This window comes from Arachis hypogaea, chromosome 11 (assembly GCF_003086295.3).
Source record: "Arachis hypogaea cultivar Tifrunner chromosome 11, arahy.Tifrunner.gnm2.J5K5, whole genome shotgun sequence".
NCBI classification, from domain to species: Eukaryota; Viridiplantae; Streptophyta; class Magnoliopsida; order Fabales; family Fabaceae; genus Arachis; species Arachis hypogaea.
The window spans coordinates 11,688,754-11,702,464 of record NC_092046.1 but is presented as its reverse complement, the minus strand read 5'-3'; the positions used below and the strand labels follow the sequence as shown (position 1 = coordinate 11,702,464).

Below are 13,711 nucleotides of genomic sequence, written 5' to 3'. Positions count from 1 at the left end.
TTGTTAGTAAAAAAGTTATGAAATAGAGATAATTTAATTTTAGAATCTTTACCTCTGTTTCATGGTATTTATGTCTACTATGACCTCCATAATTTTCTTTAAATTTTAAAAGTCAACCAAATATCTAGTCTAGTTTGATTATCCAAAAATTCAAATAGATATAATTTAAATTAACAACGTTATTTTTTTAAATCAAATAAATATAATTAATCATATGAGTATAATAATACTATAATAATACGAATACATACAATTTTATAAATTATTAATTTAAATTACATTTATTTAAATTGTAAATTACAAACTAATACAAATAAGTTTAGTCAACATGATAGGTAAATTTTGTGCAAACTTTATGAAAACACAATAAAAAAATTAAATCTTAAAAAATAACATAATTTTTTTAGAGTTCAATTTTTTTATATTTTATAATAAAAAAAATCTCATTAACATTGAGCTGATCCAATATATTAGATAATTTTATTTTTTTAATTATAATTTTAGTTAAAAAAATTATATAATAAACAATTAACTACAATTTTTTAATTTAATTTAGTCAAATTATTTTTAAAATAAAATACAATAAAAATTTAACATCATAATTATATCAATTAATTTTTTAATTAAATTATTTATATAAAATAAATCAATTTTTTTTAAACTAAATGATAACACTGTCATACATTCAAAAACAAATTCATGTGCTGTGGACCGTAGGACTGTAGGTGAGTTTCTGCCTAATTTCAAACACGTCTTTTTTCTCTTCTAAATTCTAATCGAAGAACAACTATCGTGATGAAATAGAGAAAGAGATATGATGGGTTTCAAATTTCAGAGGCAAAGAGATTGGAAAGGGTGAAAATGGGGGAAAACCTAAGATTCTAGCGCCTTCTTTTCAGTATGTTGTGCCTCAGATTCGGGTCGGGTGCCGCATAAACCAAGCTCTAGGCCAACTTTCTTCCCGAAACGTGAGTTGCCGGCGGAACCGCGATTCCGACGACTCTGCAACTTTCCCCGGCGTTTCTGCGTGAAAGCATTTTCACCAACTAAAGGAGAAACCCCATCGCTGAATGAAATTCCAGCCTCTGCCTCTTCCAGCCAGCCGCCGCAAGTTGCAGAGTTCCATTCTCCGGCCCTCCTCTCCTTCCCGTCGTCGTCGCCGTCTCAGTTACGGTATGTCCTGTAGACCTCTACCCCTCTTTGATCCCTCACTGCTGTGTTGTTGTTTTTCTCGTTGGTGCATCTTTTAATTTATTTGCTATGTTCATATTGCTGTTGTGTTAGACTGTTAGTTGTTCTTGTTATTGATTTTTTTTAAGCTATGTTGTACAGCTAAATAGCTAATTAATAATAGGGTCTAGTCTACGACTATATGAGCATCAAGTGGACGGCATGCACAAATTAAGACATCAACATAAATTCCAAAAAGCACCAGCATTCCAGATTGTTAACAAAATCTTCCGTTAATTCCATCAAGCTTCTTTAATTTGAGTTGTTGTACAAGATTATTAGTTTATTACTGCTAGATAGGTATGCTACTAAAATATTGGTACATAAATAATCATGATAATGAGTCATATAGAATAGGGGTGTTCGCGGTGCGGTTTGGTTCGGTTTTTGAAGGAAAAGTCATCCGATCCGATCGTTTAATTAAGTTGCGGTTCGGTTTGGTTCGGTTTTTTTTCAAGGTCATCCGAACCAAACCAAACCAATTAAAATCGGTTTGGTTTGGTTCAGTTTGTTCGATTTTTTCAATCAAATAAAAAAAATTCTACCATACTATTATGCAATGTCATAAGATTGAAATCAACAAGCCAAAATACACAATAGCTAACAAAGTCTTGATCTAATGAAATATAACGACAATAGAATTCAAATACGACAATTAAAGAAGTTTAATAGCTCAACAGTCAACACAACTAAAAATAAAAATAAATTGTCATTAAACTGATAGCAATTAGCAAAGTTATGGTGTCTTCTCCAACAAAATAACTAAAACTTCATAATGCAAACCAACCTGAAATAATAAAAAAAAACAATTACATAATAAGAACAACAAGAACAACAACAATAATTATAATAATAATAATAATATAAGGAGAACAATTCATACCATAAAACTTAACAAGATTAGACGAGCAAATAAACACTAAACAGAATTTGCAAATTGAACTTGGCAATGAACAAATTAAACCAGCAAGGCAGCAATAAACACTAAGCAGAATTTGCAAATTGAACTTGGCAATGAACAAATTAAACCAGCAAGGCAGCAATAAACACTAAATAGAATTTGCAAATTGAACTTGGCAATGAACAAATTAAACCAGCAAGGCAGCAATAAACACTAAACAGAATTTGCAAATTGAACTTGGCAAATGGCAATGAACAAATTAAACCAGCAAAGCAGCAATGAACAAATTAAACCAGCAAAGCAGCAATAAACACTAAACAGAATTTGCAAATTGAACTTGGCAATGAACAAATTAAACCAGCAAGGCAGCAATAAAGACTAAACAGAATTTGCAAATTGAACTTGGCAAATGGCAATGAACAAATTAAACCAGCAAGGCAGCAAGGCAGCAATAAACACTAAACAGAATTTGCAAATTGAACTTGGCAAATTAAACACTAAACAGAACAAAACTTGATAATCTCAAATTAAACCAGCAATGCAGCAATAAACACTAAACAGAATTTGCAAATTGAACTTGGCAAATTAAAAAATTGAACTTGCCAAATTAAACCCTAAACAGAACAAAACTTGATAATCTCAAATTAAACCAGCAATGAACCAAACAAGCAATGAACCCAGAAACCAGAATTTTCAAATTGAACAAAGTCACAAACTGAACAAACTGAACATTGAACAATAACCATTAACCAGCAAGCACCAAGCAGCAATACCAACAACAAGGCAAGAATGCATCAGTAAAGTTTACCTGAATAGATGGCTCGGGCTCCATATGCACCTGAATCGGTGGCTGGGTGGGAGGCTTTCTGGGTGCAGGCGGCGAGGTCGGAGGTGGTGAGGTGACCCTACAGAACCCAGAAACGCTGCTGGGTGGAGGCTTTCTGGGTGGAGGCGGTGACGTCGGTGGTGGTGAGGTCGGAGGTCCTGTAGGTGGGTGGGTGACTGGGTCTTCGTGTTCGCGGTGGGTGGGTGACTGCTACCTTCGACTTCGAGTATCAAGGAGACAAGAACAATGAGTGAAGAAGGTGGGTGACTGCTGGCCGTTTGGGTGCGTGGGTGCGTGGGTGGTGGCTCCGATCTGGGGTTTGGGCGGCGGGGTTAGGTTTCCATGGGGGGAGCCGGGGAAGGGAGGGACTCGCGCAGCTGTGCCTGTAAGTGTAACGCGTTTGGGGGGGTGGGGGTATGGGGGGTAGGGTTGGGGTAGTTTTAATTTTAGGGTTTTCTGAAGAACCGGTTCGGTTCGGTTCGATTAGGGTTTTGGTGGCAAGAATCGAAAACCGAACTGAACCGCAAAAAAACTGCAAAACATCATTTTTTCGGTTTTTTCGGTTTTCGATTAATTCGGTTTTCGGTTTTTTCGGTTCGGTCCATCGGTTTAGTTTGGTCCGGATCGGTTTTGAACACCCCTAATATAGAAGAATGTAAATGGTGATTCTCATGTGGGATCTGAAAAAGCTAACTTTATTGTTTAGAAGTATTCGGAGTTTAGAAGTACCCAAATGTCCAAAAAAAAAAAATCTCATGGATATCGGGTTTTGGCTTTTGAGGTGGGGTAAATGTGTTATGCACTTATGTCATAGATATCAGGTTTTGGGACTAAATCCCCATTTTGGTCCCCCAGATTCAGCCCGTGCATCAATTTTGCCCTTGAGATTCCAATTGCACTGTTTATGTCCCCCAGATTCCGATTCGAGCACCTTAATGTTCCTTCGAAAATTTTCCGGCGTGACTCAGCGACAGCGTTGCTTATGTGGCACAGCCACTGCCACGTTGGACGCCGTAGTGTACATATGACGTGGAATGTGTGATAAAATTTCCTAATGTAGTCCCTGTCCTCATTTTTAAACCCTAAAATTTCGTTGGCCTTCCCATTGAGGTTCTCTCCATCAACGTCTTCTTCTACATCTCTTTTGTACACCGATAGCTGTCCACCATGAGAGGAAGTGGGAGCCATGTTGCAGGAAGTTCCAACCGGTCATCGTCGACGGAGAACTGGAGAAGAAGCACGACGCGAAGCAGGCATGGACGGGTTTCGGACTGGTGCGGCTGTGGTTGTCGCCCGGTGCTAAGGTGGTCTGGGACGGAGTCGCATCCTAACAAGCCCTTCTTTGGTTGCCCCAACTATAATGTGAGTAAAGTTTAATAATTTGTAGCAGATTGAAAATTTTTTTTTCGGTTGATTATTTTGGTTGGTTGCAGACAAGTGGGAAAACATGGTGTGGGTTATTCGTCTGGGCTGATTCTGTGCAAGAGGAGTTGTCTGAAGGAGCTGTTGCAGGAGATGATGATGGTGATAGGAAGATGAACTTTGCATGGCGGATGGGCAAGATGGAGGCAGACATTAGGAATCTGAAATTCATAACTCATGTTCTTGGATTTGGGTTCTTAGTAATTGTTGTTTTTGTAGGATTGGTGCTATTAAAGGGTTGAGAACATGTCAATGTAATGCAGTTCCCAAATTAATGAATGAAACTGTTATGTGGTAACATAACAAGGTTTGTGTAAATCATCTTACTTTGATATAATATAATATCCTGTTGGATGAAGTAAAAGAACTTGTAAATAAGTAACAGAAAGATTCCAAACCATGGACAATATTAATTGATCAATACCAAAATATGGCAAACCATTCATAGTTTTAACACATTACAACCATAAGTAATTGAACAAGTAGCATGACATACTTGATTAGTAATCAACAAAATGAACCATTGTTTAGAGTGAGGCAGTCACTGTATCTTTTAACAAAAAACTAACACTTGACAAGCAAAATGTCCTAATGTCCTAATATGAAAGTTCACTTCTTTCGGGGGTGCTTAAATCCAGGAGTCGGCACAAACTTCAGAAAATTTGTGAATCGTGAAGCAGTGACAGAACTCGCACCCTTCATTGGGTCCAGTGCTGTAGAAGGGGTTGTTGGAGGTGACCTTCTTCTAGTAGGCAGTTTGGCAGGTCTTGTGGCTGGTTCCCCAGTTACTTCAGTGAACTACACAAATTTCAAACCAGAAATAAATACCAAACATTGTCACTCAGTAAACCTTTTTCAGAGTTTTTACTCCATTAATTACAAAGGCTTATTATAGAATTAAAATTGTACCTTTTGAGAGTCTTCTGGTTCAGAACAAATTGACTGTGACAGATCAATTTCTGATGCTTGACCAATAGGAGCAGAATTGATGGTAATATTAGCATTAGCCGTAGCTGTAGCAGTAGTAGTTGCATTTGGAGTAGCAGTTGCAGTGGCACTGGCAGATGCAGAGGCAGTTGCAGTGTCAGTTGTGGTGGCCTGGGCAGTTGCAATTGCTTGTGCACTAGCATTTTTAGGGTCTTTAGCAGCCTCTGCTGCCTTTGCAGCAGCCGCAGCATCAGCTGCAGCTTGAGCAGCATCAGCTGCTCTTTTCTTTTCACATCCTCTCTTGGTGTGACCCTTTTGCAAGCAGTACTTACATGTGAAAGGCCGAAGCTGTCTTTTCAAGGCTGTTACTGGCTTAGATTTCTTGCTAGAACTTGAGACTTCATCTGAGTCCTTCCTCCTCTTTGTTTGAAGATTCCCTGGCTTCCTCTTGATTGGTGGTGCCAATGGCTTGTTAAACTGACTTTGTTCCCAGAAGGCTTGGCCAGGTATAGGATTGATGTGGTACTTGTATGTTTCCTTGTAAGACTCCATGGTTATCAACTTATGGCAGAAATCCTCTGGGTGCTTGTTGACTCTGGCCAGTACTGCACAAGCATGAACGCATGGAATCCCTACAAGTCCAGTTTACTTCCAACTTAGGTTAAATCAAAAATTATTTATAACACTAGTGTAAAATTAAATGAGCAAAGGTAAGTGGATGGGAGAAAATAACCTGTTAACATCCAGAACTGGCAGGTACATAATCTTTTCCCCAGGTCTACCACATGGTTTGTTGGACGCCCATGGACCTCAAACTTCTCATATCCAGTATCTCCAGACCATATAGCATGCCAATGTCTGGACTCTTTCCTCACCTTTTCTAACCTACTTTTGATTACGGGTGGTAACAGCCCCAAGTGATTGTCCAACTTAACCTTGTTCTTAGCCATAGTCCGCATGACAAACATTCTCACCTCTTCTAGAAGAGTAAGTATAGGCTTGCCCCTTGCTTCTTTGATCTTTGAATTGAAAACCTCATAGGCGTTGTTGCAAATCGAGTCCAATTTCGGGTTGTGCCTGAACTGTGACCTCGTCCATGCCTCCCTTGGCCACTTGTCAAGATACTTCCATGCGTCCTCGTTCAGCCGCTTTATCCTATCCATGTATTCCTGAAATTCAACAGTTAATAGTTGGGAAAGAAGTCCATGTTATCCCCTTTTATACCTCCCCCCACAAATCCAATGTCCACATCTTCATCAGAAACGTCTTCCACAAATCCATCATCATCAACACAGACCTTGGCCTTCCCTTTTTCCTTTCCACTCTCAGCCTGGACCTTCTTCCTTGCATTGGGTTTCTTGACTTTCTTCTTCTGTGAAGGAACAGTATATCCAATGCCCGATTCATCTGAGCTATCATCCGGCTCTTGTGGTTTATAGGCCTCGTCCTCAGCACTCTCGTAGCTGTCATGAGAGTCTGAGTCAGAGGATAAAAGAACATGATCACTAGCATTTTCCTTTGCTTTTGAAATACCTTTCCCTACAGACCTTAGACAATATCTCCTAGTCCTAGTTACATTGTTCTGTCTGGGCATGGGTTTGGGTTTGGGAACTGTCTTAGGCTTACACTTTGACTTAGGCTTAGGCTGGGACTCCATGTTAGAATTCACATTGCTCTTCTTCAGTAACGCCTCTTTAGCTTGGGGCTTGTATGTTACCATGCTTAAACTCCTAGGAGGGTCCTTCTCGGTGGTAGGTTTGACAGGGGGGTCTTTCACCATCCTGGCATTTGACTTGGCTTGCTCTCCAAGATCCCTCACCTCGTCATCAACATGCACAACAACATCCTCTCCTTGTACTATTTCAGGTTCTGAAATGCCATGTTCAATGTAGACATCCACTACCCCATTGTTCTTTCCACCATGATTACACAGCTCTCTCAACTCATTATCAGAGTCTAAACGCCTCAAACCTACTTCCAGGCTCATCCCAGGGACCTGCCACCAAACCTCCTTCATGGTCTCATAGCCTAGCTCTTTGAAGTAATTTCTCAGGTAGAATACATCCAACCTGTCCACATCCAGATCACCCAAACAATGCCTATTGTCAGGTGTGTATGTCCATCTCCCATCCTTCCCCCTCTCAAAATTTCCCCCATGATGAAACATTATGTCTAACAATTCGGCGTTCATCTGCAACATAACAGAGGAAATGCTTAAAATTCACCACGCATGCAACACATAAACAACAAATAACTTAGATATTACACACCACCAGAGATTAACCCCTGTTCTTTTCACAAGAAACAGAGCATGCATTACTGGTTTGAAGAAGGAAAACACTAAAACCCTAACAGGCAGTGGATTCTAACACAAACTACATGCATCATGTTCAAGTAACTTTAACAATCGGCCATATCAGGAATGAAACATGATCCAAAAAATTCAAAAAAATATAATAAAATTTGTACCTTGAAGTTAGCTTAAACGGTTCTTCAGTCGATGCTTCAATGGTGAACCACGAACCTTCCCCCAAGTTCAGTACAGCAATGTTAAGAAACCAGGCAGCAGTGCCCTTGCCTGTCGCTACTGCTTATGGAGGAGGAGACCAAGCGTTGAGAGAGGTGAGAAAATATGGAGGAGAAGACGTAACGAATACCAAACCCTTTGCCCAAGTTACTACTACTCTCACTGTGATCAAAACGGCGACGTGTGGGCTTTCATTCGTTTTGCCCCATGAAACGACGTCGTTCTGACTCTCCAACGTGGCAGTGGCTGTGCCACATAAGCAACGCCGTCGCTGAGTCACGCCAGAAAATCTTCGAAGGACCATTATGGTGCTCGAATCGGAATCTGGGGGACATAAACAGTGCAATTGGAATCTCAGGGGCAAAATTGGTGCACGGGCTGAATCTGGGGGACCACTATGGGGATTTAGTCCAGGTTTTGGATTTTGAGTTGGATGACCTGCAGATTGTCATTGTCCTATTATAATTGTCTTTACTTATTTCTTTCAGATATGTATAAAAATATTAAGACAAAAGGACAAATAGGTCCCTGAGCTTTTGGCCCGTGGACATTTTCGTCCCTGAGCATTTGAAAATACTTTTAAATCCCCGACCTTAGCAAATTTTGGACGGATGAGTCCCTCCGTGGATTTGCCTCCGCCGGACCCATCGGAGAAGTCTGATCTGGCTCCCCTGAGGATGACGTGGCACGCTTGGTTGACAGCTGAACTTTCTACTCAGCAGTCCAGCTGTCAACCAAGCGTGCCACGTCATCCTCAGGGGAACCAGATTAGACTTCTCCGATGGGTCCGGCGGAGGCAAATTCACGAAGGGACTCATCCGTCCAAAATTTACTAAGGTCGGGAATTTAAAAGTATTTTCAAATGCTCAGGGACGAAAATGTCCACGGACCAAAAGCTCAGGGACCTATTTGTCTTTTTGTCAAATATTAATGAACAAGTACCTGTGGATAGTGAGTTATTGTATGAGATTATGAGAATATGAGACTCTAGTTATAATTTTGAATTTTTATGTATTTTTGAATTTACAGAGGGTTTTTTTATAACTGTGTTCGTATTTATGATTTAATAATTAATATATTATATATCATTTTATTATAATCTAGTTATTCTGGTTGAATTTTGATTAAACCTTACGGTTGAAACTTGGACCGCCCGAACAGTTTGATGTCCGGACCATAGTTCTGAGAGTTGGATCGGTCTAACTGCGAACCGGAGGTATAAACGGTCCGATCAAGTATACAAAACCGTTAAAATAAAAATCGATAGAAAACTGGTAAATCGGGCAGAAATCGGCCGGTTGGATTGGATTGAAAACCGGCCAGTTCGGTAAAAACGGCGTCGTTTTTTGCTTAAACGTTTAAACGAACCAACCTGAGCTACACATCTCACTCTTCACTCTTCGCATCTCACTCTCTCACTGAAGCTGCAGACATCTAATCACTCCCCCTTCTCCAACCCTAGCTGCTGCCGCCGCCGGTCCGTCGATCCACTGTCGCCGTCCGTCCTTATAGCCACTGCCCCGAAGTCTCCAACCCCTGCTCTCATCCTCCACGAACTCTCGGGTCTCTCACTCTCCTCTCTCCCGTGATACCCCGCACACGCCGCTCCTCCGCGTCACTCTCGCATGGAGGAAGACATGTCGCTGTGCTCGCACGGAGGAAGACACGTCGCCGTCGCGCTCATATAGAGGAAGAATCATCGCAAGCGCCGTGTTTCCTCCTCCTGTCGGTCAAGCCGTCATCCGCTTCTCAGGTGCGCCGCTGTCTGCTTCTCAGCCGTCCTCCTCGCAGCGGTGAATGTCGTCCGCGACCCTCAGACACACCGGGTCCTCCATCTTAGGGTTTGTAGCTTTCTTTTAATTTATTTGTGTGTTTTGGTAATTTCTGATGTGTTAAATTTATTTCTCTGGTTGGTTCTGCTATGCTGCTGTTTTGTGTGTGTGGTGATTTTATTATTTTAATTTACTGATTATTGATTATTGAATGTGTTGTGATTATTGATTAGCTTTGGTTTTTCTATGCTGATGTTTTGTGTGTCACTGTGTTGCTGAGCGTTTGTTTTTGGTTGATTGGCTTTGCTCACTGCGTGATGATAAATTTCAATTTTGATGACTCTGTTACTGGGTTACTGGTTGATAATAAATTGCATTGCCTGTGTTACGGATTCACTGCTCATTCTTGCTCTTCTATTCCCATAACTACAGTAGTTTATCACTTCGACAAAAAAAACTGTTTTTTAAATAGAAATTATTCTAGACAAGGAGAATGATCTTTTAAAGAGCAATAATCATGAGAAGCTGCTAAAGTGCTAACTATTGCATATGTGAGATAAGTTTCATTGTGGCATAAATATGGAGGTAATTTGGAGGACATAAATAACTTTTGTGAATTCTTATTTGATTTCTGAAGATATGTTGGAATTAATTCCAGTCTTTGATAATAAATCTATCTACGCTTATAAATACATAATAAGATGAATTATGGCATGATGCTGATCAATATCGATTATCTTGGTTTAATGTTGCTGAATCGAAATTATGTGTTGTTTTACTAAGATTTTGAGGATCACGCTCTAATAATTGACCTTGCATATTAGTAACTGAGCTTTTAATAGACAAGTGTAAGGTTAAGTTTTGTGATTTACATGTGCTTGGATTGTGGCTGTTTTGATGATTTATTGAGTAACACGATGAAGGAGCATTAAAATGTCAAGTTTAGCTCTGGGTTATTGTGAAATCCTTTTGCTTTTCCTGATTTGTTTTGAGTCTCCTCAAGTGAATACAATTTTACTGTGAGTCTGCAGGTTTGAGTCTCCTCTTGATTAGAAATTTGTGGTATGTTAGGTGGCAGGTTAGATTTAGGTGGCGATAGCTTTGAGCCTGCAGCTATGGAAGAATGAGGTTTCTAAACTTCTAGTTTGTGTTAAATGATGTGGATTGTTCAGCTGCTACTTCGAGGAACTTTCATTCTTTTTTTTTCGGTGACGAAACCTTCATTCTTTTTTTTGTTGCTTGGACAAATTTAAACCAGAGTTGGAAATGGTTTGATATGTTTTCGATGTAATTGCTTTATTGATTAATGTCATCAAAGCAAACATTTATAGGATGAAGAAAGGATTTTGGTTTCTCTTATAGCAAACTTTGAAAGCAAAACCTTCAGTTCATTAAAATATTTAAGTTTGTACTTTATCTAAAGATCTTAAGATATTTTAAAGTTTATATTAGACTATAATTATATTTTAGAGTGTTTATTTATAATTTATTTATTATTTTAATATAAAACGGTTTTTCCAGTTGAACCGGTTAAACTATTAAACTAGTAAACCAGTGACTAGAGTGGTTCGATAACCGGTCCGGTTTTCAGAACCTTGGTCCAGACTAGTTTTCCAAACCTTGATTCTAATATTTGCATCCCTTATCCTTCTAACTTTCTTGGCATCTCTCTTTATTGTAGAATCGTTTTGTTTCTTTTAGAGGTTCTCGTCCCAGAATCCTAAATTGCTGATTCCAATATTTATTGGACTGAAGAATCATCTTTCGACACAATCGTGATGCTGATATAGTGAGTAGTTTTGAATCTGTTGCTTTGGTCTGTATTGCGTTGTTTTGGAAAATTGTTGAGCACAGACATTGCAAAATCTTTCTACAAACAAACAAAGGATATAGCCTGACTTAGGGATAAAGGAAAAGAAAAAGAGAATTCGATCAAACCCCTTGCTTCCTTGATGGTCATGGCTGCGATTCGGAGTATCAACACAGTGGCAGAGGCTATGCCCCGACTCACCAGATTCTCTCTTCAAGCCCCAAAATTGGTTAGCACTTCTTCCCTTTTTTAGTCAAAAAGGAAAATTTTCAATTTTTATTTGTTATTTTTTTAATATTGTTTACTACATGATTGGGTTAGAATATGAAAGTTTGTTTCTTAGCTTGCCTTGAAAAAATGTACATTCCTTTTTTCCGAGAATAGGGTAAATTTGAATTTTTCTTATAAGTCGAAGTTTAGAAGGAAAATTTAGCCACAAATATAAGAAAATGTTACTTAATATTAGTAAAACATTCCTGTAATTTACTAATTTATTTGACTTATGCACCTTTAATTGAATCCCGAAGGAGAGAGACTATGGAATATTGACTGTTGTTTTGTTTGGGTTTTTCATGGCTTGAACACTTTTGGTGACCCAAATATATTAAAGGCCCATTTGATTCATGATATGAAGGCCTAAAAGAGAGAAAGAAATCTTTTTGCCATAGTGCACTATACACCATATCTGAAGTATTTGGTTGGAGTATAATTCACCATGGGATAGGATGAGTTGTTTGGCCTCTATTTGGTGTAAAAGTCATGAATTTTTTGAATGTGTTTCTTTCACAGACATGTTGAAAGATTAGAAAGGTACACGCTGTAAATACTGAATGGTATTCTTCTTATATATCATTTAGTATTTACAGAAAAGAAAAGAAAAGAAAAGAAAGAATGTTGTGTATCTAACTAGGGTATAACTGGGTTGAGTATTGTGCTATTTGGGTTTGAAAGGGTGTTTTAAGTTGTATCATCATTACGCAATTGGAAGCTGTAGAAAAGAAGGAAAGCATTATTGTTTTGTGTTAATTACACTGAACTCTCCTAATGTTAGCTGTTGTTACACTCTATACATGACTCGTAGTGGTTAAAGGCTTTGCTTCTGTTGTATCCTTACTTATCATATTGTTCTTGCATCTTGAAACATCTTTCTCTTGGAGAAATTATGCTTATTAACCCTCCTTATGCATGATTCCTGGACTGTTCTCAGGTGGAGGTGGAATTTGCCGATGGTCATGTATTCAAGTTGTCGGCTGAGTTTCTAAGAATAAACAGTCCTGCAGTTGATGGAAAAATCAGATCAATTGGAGGTGAAAAGGTACTTGCTTTCTGCAACTCAGAATGCTTTTTCAACTGCACCATTTGGAAACTATATCCTGAGTTTTAGTACACTTTGATAATTGAATCAATGAGATCTCTTGTCTGATTAATCTTCCTTGTTACTTCTTTTTCTGTTGTTTTGATTTGACTACATTCCAATTGATCCCTCGAACCAGGTAATATCTGGGAGACGGCACGTGGGAATCATGTCTGCAGAACCGGTAGGGAACTACGGGGTAAGGTACATCAAACTTAGACATTAGATCTAAATTTCAATATCTAAATCCTTCAAACTGGAATGTGATGCATAGTTGATGAATTGGATTGTTCAGGCTTAATTTTGATGACTTGCACAAAACCGGAATCTATTCGTGGGATTATTTCTATCACCTGGGAAGTAACAAGTTTACCCTCATGAGAAATTACATCGAAACACTGAAGAAATATGGGCTAAGCCGGGATCCACGCGGAAAAAAATGATGCAGGCATCCGCTTCTTGATTGGCCAAAACTGGTTTGAAATTGTGTCAGTTGACATCATGAAACTTGTGCTTGTCTTTGGATAGCTTCATCTGTTGAAATTGAAAAACTGAATTTTGTATGAGATGTGAAGAATAGTGTTTCAGTGAAGTATTCACTAATTATCAAAGGATGAAAGAAATAAAGGAGTGTCCTTCTTGACCCATTTCTTTTCTTCCATTTCAATTATTTGCTAGAGTCATCTGAACCCTGCCAAAATCCCTATAACGGTCATGTTTCTTATTCCGTATGAGTATTTCCGTAAAATTGTTGTTATAATCTGTGTCCAGAAAAAAAAAAACCAATTAAACCACCACACCAGAGTAATCATTACAAGAAGATGAAGGTGGAGATTTAATGAATTTTCAAATCCAAAAAGAATTCATGATAATTAATGCATTTTTTGTAGTGCCATAAAAGAAAAATAAGAGCAAATATTATTTGCTCATTAGAATATTTTC

General features: G+C 38.7%; 1 protein-coding gene across 4 annotated transcripts; it reads left to right on the top strand.

The window, feature by feature from the left end:
• The first annotated feature begins 693 nt into the window (after positions 1 to 693).
• LOC112720259 (uncharacterized) lies at positions 694 to 13,416 on the top strand. Of its 4 annotated transcripts, none has more exons than XM_025771137.3 (6): positions 9,203 to 9,674; positions 10,677 to 10,813; positions 11,287 to 11,644; positions 12,623 to 12,730; positions 12,909 to 12,973; positions 13,065 to 13,416. In XM_025771137.3, the coding sequence occupies exons 3-6, from the start codon at positions 11,558 to 11,560 to the stop codon at positions 13,210 to 13,212; spliced, it is 408 nt and encodes a 135-aa protein (XP_025626922.1). In that variant the 5' UTR covers positions 9,203 to 9,674; positions 10,677 to 10,813; positions 11,287 to 11,557; the 3' UTR covers positions 13,213 to 13,416. The 4 variants fall into 4 exon arrangements, with proteins under 4 accessions (XP_025626923.1, XP_025626921.1, XP_025626922.1 ...); XM_025771140.3 differs by having other exon boundaries at positions 9,213 to 9,674; positions 10,677 to 10,733; XM_025771138.3 differs by lacking the exons at positions 9,203 to 9,674; positions 10,677 to 10,813 and adding an exon at positions 694 to 1,173.
• Positions 13,417 to 13,711: the final 295 nt, after the last annotated feature.

Coding starts and splice junctions, on each gene's coding strand:
- LOC112720259 (XM_025771138.3), top strand. CDS start 11,558: ATGGTCATGGCTGCGATTCGGAGTATCAACACAGTGGCAGAGGCTATG. Junction 12,731..12,908: donor GATCAATTGGAGGTGAAAAG/GTACTTGCTTTC, acceptor CCCTCGAACCAG/GTAATATCTGGGAGACGGCA. Junction 12,974..13,064: donor GTAGGGAACTACGGGGTAAG/GTACATCAAACT, acceptor TGGATTGTTCAG/GCTTAATTTTGATGACTTGC.